The 7,678-nt window shown below is 49.8% G+C and overlaps 1 protein-coding gene across 2 annotated transcripts; it reads right to left on the minus strand.

Annotated features, from left to right (window-relative positions):
- Window positions 1-1,504: 1,504 nt before the first annotated feature.
- LOC106806940 (protein sprouty-like) lies at window positions 1,505-7,295 on the minus strand. Of its 2 annotated transcripts, none has more exons than XM_014809124.1 (2): window positions 6,768-7,295; window positions 1,505-3,331 (listed from the first exon to the last, which is right to left on the minus strand). In XM_014809124.1, the coding sequence occupies exon 2, from the start codon at window positions 3,274-3,276 to the stop codon at window positions 2,371-2,373; it is 906 nt and encodes a 301-aa protein (XP_014664610.1). In that variant the 5' UTR covers window positions 3,277-3,331; window positions 6,768-7,295; the 3' UTR covers window positions 1,505-2,370. The 2 variants fall into 2 exon arrangements, with proteins under 2 accessions (XP_014664610.1, XP_014664609.1); XM_014809123.1 differs by lacking the exon at window positions 6,768-7,295 and adding an exon at window positions 5,058-5,196.
- Window positions 7,296-7,678: the final 383 nt, after the last annotated feature.

Genomic DNA, 7,678 nt, shown 5'->3' on the forward strand with positions numbered 1-7,678 from the left:
TTCTCGCAAGATCCGGCGAGACGCAGAATTAACATCTACAAATCCGCCGCCTTAGACAAAACGAACGAACTTGCGCACTCAAGTGTCAATCAACCACTACATCTATAGATCTGATATTTCCCTGAAACTTTCTAGTGTTACCGCACACGCACGCACATCATCCAGGATGCTGTTTCCACGTGCGTTGACGCTCCCCGCTCACGCAGCAGCGAGGGAGCTCTTCCCACAGGTGGACACACCCCTGCTCGCTATTCCTACATGCGCACAACCTCCCGCCTGGGGACAGTCGTCGACGCAAGACAACATTTATCCGTAACAACCTCACAAATGCATAAACTTAATTTGGTTCTCTTCGACCTTCTTTGTAATGTATACATGCACTAATAGTCACAACCACTTAAAATCTTATTAGTCTAGAAATTTAAAAATTTCCATGCCAATTATGGTAACATACGAATATAATGTATACATAGCTGAGGTGCCCACTGCATCACATGCCAAAGCTAGACGTGCAAGTATACATATAACACTGACCAGTACATGTATGTATGCATGTACGTATGTATATGTACGTACGTATGTCTGTGTGTGTGTGTGTGTGTGTGTGTGTGTGTGTGTGTGTGTGTGTGTGTGTGTGTAGCTAAGGTCCAAGCCTATTACCCGCGTGTGGCTAGTGTGCTCCCGTGTTGTTGTTTCCCCCCATCACTGTTCGCTTGTTTTCGCGCTGTGCTTGTAACCGTTCCCTTGTTTTCACTTCGCCCCGTAACCGTTCCCTTGTTTTCACTTTGCCCCGTAACCGTTCTCTTGTTTTCACTTTGCCCGGTAACTGTTCGCTTGTTTTCGTTCTGCCTCGTAACTGTTCGCTTGTGTCCGCTCCGCGCCGCAGCCGTTCGCTTGTTTTCAGGGGAGGGCAGGTCAGTAACGGGAAACCGCGCCGCGTTCGTCGCTGGCCTGCGACTCAGCGAGCCGATCCATCCCACTTCCGCTGCCTCTATTCACGCCGCAAATAATAGCCGACAAAGAAGCTTTCCTTACGGCGGCGGCGGCGCCGCGTCTCGGCTGGCGTGGGTCGCCGCCACGCAGCAGCCTGCTTGTTTACCATCACGTGCTGCTCACGCACCGTGGCATGATATAGTCAGGAGTGAATAATAGAGAATTATTATATTCTATTATTCACTCCTGATATAGTGTAGCACGTAGGAGCCACATCATGTTACACGGTAGCTCTACCGGTGTGGCCCGTTCGTAGTCCCCTGTAGCGGGCAGGAGGGGGAGGGGGGGGGCTACACCGGTAGAGCTACGTGGTGGCAACATCGTGATGCGCGTATAGGCACATCATGTTGTAAGAAGGCACATCGTGATACCTGAAGCTACATCATGCATGCTACGGTGCGTGTGCGGTTGTGTGTGCGTTCAGGCCGGTGGGCGTGCGTGCGTGCGTGCCCGTGGGCGGGTGTGTACGCGCAGGCGGTGCAGGCGGTGGGGCGGGGTGCAGGGATTTTTGAATCAGACATGCAAGATATTTCATGGATTCCCAATTCAAATTATCCGTACCTTCTTTTTTTTAAATCAGACATGGGACTTTAACCCCCGAGGCCATTGTATGTACCCATAGCATATTCAGCGACAGAAATAAGCGAATAGCTCCGTTGATCATTTCACGACACGAAGGCTGCTAATTAGTAAGCTAACCTGCCGGAATATTTTGGCTTCATTAATGACCCAGCATGAGAATTTTAAGTATTGCGCTCTCAGAGCTTGCCCGCTACGAGAAGCAACCAGGGAGAAGATGCAACGACTTTAAAGAACAAAATGTTTTGGTAGATGGATCATTGCGGTTGTCACGTACGCACTGTAACACGTTACAACGCCACACTTTACGTTGTTCTCCGGGGGCCGCGACGAGTCCCAACCCTACCCACATCGTCCACGCTCGAGGGTTTTAACTGGGGATCGAATGAAAATTTAACTCGAGTTTGGGTGTGTGATTCTCCAAGATCATCCTTACGGACGACCAGAGGAAGAATCAGACGATGAAGATATGCGGAAACGCATGCAAAACTCACAAACCGTAAATACGAGCGGCGGGCTTTCGCGCCGGCGCCCTCTATACTAAACATAGATCTTACAGGTACGCGCCGTCGGGTGAGCTCCACTCGGTGTGCCGCCCGCACGCTCACTTGTCTCGTCCGCTCAGCTGCCTCTGCCGTTAGCCTCCCGCTCGCCTCGTCCCACACACAGAAGCGCCACCTGCTGGCAGGCTAGCTGCCCGGCCCGATGCCAGCACGCCTCCTCGTTCGACTACTGAAAGCACACAATACTGTACATGGTCTCCTCCGACCTTCCCTCGCTGCGCCGCGGCGGCGCCCCCTACCCCGTCGAGTCCGAGTTGGGGTCGAGCAGGCGCCGGTCGAAGGCGTCACGGGCGGACGCGGGCCGGTGCTGGCAGTGGCAGCCGCTGCCGTGGTAGCAGTTGTAGCAGTGCTCAGCGAGTCTCGTGCATGCGCGCAGCGGCCAGTAGCACAGCAGACACGGCAGCGCGAGGGAGAGCGCCGCGAGACAGGTCCAGCGTGCGCACCCGCGCTGCTCCGGCGCGCACGAGCACGGCTCGTCGACGGACTCACTGCCCGAGTCCGACTCGTCGCCCGCGCACAGGTAGAAGCCCGCCTTCACGCACTTCATGCACGTGCAGTAGTCGACGGCCTGCGTCGCCGAGCACAGACACTTGTTGCCGCAGAGCCACTTCTCCGGCAGCGGCCGCGGATTCGTGCAGAGCGCGCAGCGGCACTTGCCGCACTCGGGGCAGATGATCACCTCGGGCGCGTGCTGCTGCTGCGGCGGCGGTGGCGGCGCGACGTTGTTGTTGCCGCGCTGCTGCTTCGTGCCACCGCCGCCGCCGCTGCACGCCACCTTGCGGTACGTTGTCGTCTTCGACGGCTGCTTGTCGACGACGACGAGGGCGCCACCGCTGCCCGCCGAGCTTCCGCTGCTCTGGCGCGTCTTCTCGCTGCCCGCGCCGCTGCCTCCGTCTAAGCACACCTCGAGCAGCTTCGTGTGGCTGTTGCTGCGCACCGGCGACTCCGTGTATATGTTCTGCGAGCGTCCGGCCGCGGTCGCCGCGGCGACGGCGACTGCCGGCCGCAGGTGGCTGAGGCTCACGACCTCGCGGACAGGCGACGGGGTCGCGCGGAGGGCGTGCACCGCGGGCAGCGACGTCGGCCGCACGGCCGTGAAGTGACCGCCGGTCGGCAGCGCTGGGTTCACGATCTGCGCCATCTCTCCTCCTCCTCCTCCTCGCTCGCGACTACGCGACGACTACGCTATACGTCTCCTGCAAGCAAAACAAGTTCAAAGTCAATTATTAAGACGTATAGCACAAGTTAAATTATGTCAAGGTCGAACTGGAACTACTTGCCGATTACACTGTAAGGCTCCTGCAAGCATAACAAGATCAAGGTCAACTACAATATATAAAACAAAGTCAATCATTTAGAGGTTGGTTAAGAAAAGGTTATTATGAGGTCATTGAGAGGTCAATAAGAGCAAGGTTGACTTGATAAAGATATGTAAAACTTAACTAGGACAAGCTTGAATGTGCTACAGATGACTAGCTCAAATGTTGATTGGAGGATGTTGATAGGAGAAGGTCTAATGGGCCAATGTGGGATAGGTCTACAAGGTAAAACAGGAACCAAGGTCAGACACACGTAGTTCATCTGGTATGCCACTGGTAATCCATCGGTTTAAATTTTTTTAAATAGCTGTAAATACGATCCACAAGACTCTGGCACTGCGCTACTTGGCCGTAGGAGATCTCAGATTATTGAAAACACAAAAGTTAAAAAATATTTTAAAAATGCAAAAAAATATTTTGGGAAATATGCTGAAAAACGAGCATGGGGCAGAAGTAGGCCAACACACAACAAGTCCTGCTACATATGCTAACCCAAAAATTTACCCCCCCCCCCTCGTGCACTGTCTGAGACAGACGTGTACCTAACCTGTGCACAAATTCGCAAGCCCCAAAACAAACAACATGTTATTATTATGCGTGAGTGAGTGAACAGCTGCAGCCCGCAGCGCGTTCAGTACTCAATGCATGATGATGACCTACTACATGCAACATGTGTATATATTCATCTCACCATGTTACCTGTTTATGACCGATCATCTAGGTGGATCACCAACTGTGTGTGTGCGCGTGCGTGCGTGCACGTATTACTTCACGTATGGGGTCCCACAATTTAATACGTTTTTAATATTAACTATACTAACTAAATATAAGACTAAATTGTAATTTTCCACTATTAAAAATCTGAACTCTCGCAGACCATAAATGTTACCGGGTATTAGCAAACACCCTATTTCCGTTAAAAAAAAGTTGAAAGCAGGTCGTGCGAAACCTTCCTTCCATTCTTCCTTGCAGTGAGTGACTACTAACTACTGCGACTAAACTAGCATCACTAAGATGGGTACCCATTACAGTAGCGCTGGAACATCTGTCATGCCGACAGCATCGGCCAATCGCACACGCAAATACCCACGTAACGATTAACGCGTCGCACGCGCGCGTCGGCGGTCACATCCAAGCGCCTAGAGTTCCATTCATGGAATTTAGTGTGTTGTCTACACGTGCAGAGCCGTACACCGCCCCCGCACTCCGACACAGTTGCTTGCTTGCTTGCCTACACCTATCTTATCTCTCGCCACTGTTTACCGGCACGTTCACGCAACAGCATACGCTCGTTCTATGATGGATCAATAATTGAACTCTTGACAGTCTTGTACACGAAAGAATTACGGCGGAGAAAATCAACGGCGATCGTACAGTGCTTAAGTGGGTTACCTGCTAGCCCGAGCACGGTTCCGTCGTTACGGCCGTATGAACGGCGCGGCGGCAGCAGCAGCAGCAAGAACAACAAGCTCTGTCGATATCGACCACACGACAACGCGCCGGCAATGGCTGTGCGCAGCCATTTTCATGAATGAAATTCGGAGCGGGGACGTTGCTAGCGGGGAAAGCTGGCGCTTTCAGCGGTTTGCGGTAGTCGACTTACCTCTCAAACGTCGGCCGTGTATTCACATGGTCCTCGTCGACGTCTTAGCGACAACACACGCGATCACAGACCGACCATTTAACGTAAATTCGGATAGAAAACGTGCACACCCGTCCTTTCTCTTCGGTTTCCACTTGCCAAATATGGGCAGTGGCAACGCGGGGACCTCCCCCGGGACTTCCGGGCGCAACCATTATACATTGAGGGTTGAGTGGACCGGACCATTCCGCTTCAATGCGCTAGGGGGGGATTACCACCCACGCTACCGGTTCATAGTAAACACGAATCTTTGGCCAACTTGCAATATTCAATCATCGCGCTATATTAGATAACGCTGCCCTAACCAAAACACGTCGCAAATAGATAGTTAAACGAATATATTAGGATCATTCATGATTAGTGCTCGACATGAACTATATACACATGTTTATATATTATTATACGAATACAGTAAAGGGTTTATTTCGCAATCGTATAAACGTATAAAATTAATAAGGGGTTTATGGGTTCAAGCTGCATGCTAGTTAAAAATAATTGCTATCATAACCGAAACCTATTTCTTATAAATGTTAAAAGCCAATGAACCCGCAATGTATGCCGTTAAGGTAAGAACAGTATTACACACGTGTAATCAAAAAAACGATTAAAAATGTTGTTAGACGAGCCAAGCTGAGATGCATTTAGATACTCGAATCTATGTCTCTGCACGGGGTTCATTCTACGTTTATTCACAATGTGGAAAACCCAATGTGGAACTCTTGCTTCTATGCTATAATTATATTTTGCGTGACCCCTCTTTTACAATATAATGATATTTTGCGTGGCCCTCACTTTTCCGATATAAAGTTATTCTGCGTGATTTTTACTTGTAAGATATAATCAAGAACTGATAGGTGTTATCAGTTCTTGGTATACTGTTATTTTATGTGATATCTACTTCTACCCATTAGTATTATATTACGCTACCATACCTCTATTAGCAACACATAACGGTATTACATTACGTCACCATTTATTCTCAGACTACAAGCGTGGCGAACTTGTGTCCTAATGTGTGATGATGCGTAGGTATGTGTGATTTGATCTTCGAAATGTAAAATGTTTATCCATACTTATCTACTGCATTAATAACACTTTGGTCACAGCGTTACGTTATTGCTGACGGTTTATATCGCTATAATATATATATATATATATATATATATATAATATGGGTAAGGTACATATGGTGTTCTGTTTAAATTTAGCTGTTCGTGGTACGGAGTTTATAGTCTGCCTCCGAATACTCGTGGACTTCGTAAACATCGCGATAACGAAATTTACAAGACACGGTAACTAAATTTCGCAATCGAATATATTTACGAAATTTGCATTATTCTGGGACAGAATATAAACTTACCAGGAACAGCTAAATCCTAATAGAACCTCATGTGCCCATAATCCTAATTCGGAACCATAACCTAAATTACTCAGAACCTAAATTCCTTACACTAACCCTAATCTAACCCGAATCGAAACGATATAATAGACTGGCAGTAAAAAATCCTAGGTGACATTGATGGAATGGTTGTACTAACGCTGAGCATGTATTATCTACTACTAGAACCTGGAGTAAAAGAGAAAGGTTTCTTTATCAACACTTCGTAAAATGACGATAATTCTCGCACACCGTATATTATGCGAAAGACAAGACATGCGGGTTCACATTACCTTGTAGTGTAATCGAATCACATGCGTTCAAAAACAGATATTTATCCAGACGGCGCGGAGTAGTCTGTCCTAATACGACACTATCACATCAATTCTTCTCTTTCTTCTTTGTTTTTTTCTCCTTCACTTTCCGCTATCTTTCTCCCTCCGTTATCCTCACTCGTTTCCGTGTGTCAGTCAGTGTGTGCGCGCGTGTGCGCGCGTGTGTGTGTGTTCGCTGCGGGTAACTCCCACAATGTCACCAGCACAGATAGCGCTATTACTAGCCGTCGTTGTCTTCACAGTACGGTAGAGCTAGCATCGTGGCTGATGATGATGACGGCGATGATGATGATGATGATGATCATACATCGCAGACGTGCGTTGCACTCTGCGTCACATCATCCATCCATCGGCAGCGCGCGTGCATGCGCGTAGGCAGCCCCCCGCTACTAGAGTTCACAGCTATCTTCTGCTCTCGCGTGTGTGCGCTATAGGTTTTCACCGAAGACTATTGCTGCTGCTGCTGCTGACGTTACTGCGTGCGTGTGCGCGGATAGCAGTGAGGAAGAGAGAGTGAGCTGCGAAGGCTGGCCGGCTGGCAGGCTGGCAGGCTGGCTGGCTGCGCTGAGACGGAGAGAGAGAGGGAGAGAGAGAGAGAGAGAGCGGCGACGCACATGTGCCGGTATATACCGAAATCGTTGTAAATGCGGGCGCGAAGGCCACCGGAAGTGGGTTGGCGGCGAGCCAACAAACCAACCGCGATCGTCTGTTACATGTACGCACGTGCGCGCGTGTGTGTCAGTCAGCGTGTGTGCGTGCGTGTGCGTGCGTGCGTGCGTGCGTGTGCATGCTGTGTGTGCGCGTGCGTGTGTGGGGGCGTGGGCGCGTGCGACAACAACAACAACAATAATAATAATAATAATAATAAT

This window comes from Priapulus caudatus, unplaced genomic scaffold (genome assembly GCF_000485595.1).
Source record: "Priapulus caudatus unplaced genomic scaffold, Priapulus_caudatus-5.0.1 Scaffold186, whole genome shotgun sequence".
NCBI classification, from domain to species: domain Eukaryota; kingdom Metazoa; phylum Priapulida; class Priapulimorpha; order Priapulimorphida; family Priapulidae; genus Priapulus; species Priapulus caudatus.

Coding starts and splice junctions, on each gene's coding strand:
- LOC106806940 (XM_014809124.1), bottom strand. CDS start 3,276: ATGGCGCAGATCGTGAACCCAGCGCTGCCGACCGGCGGTCACTTCACG.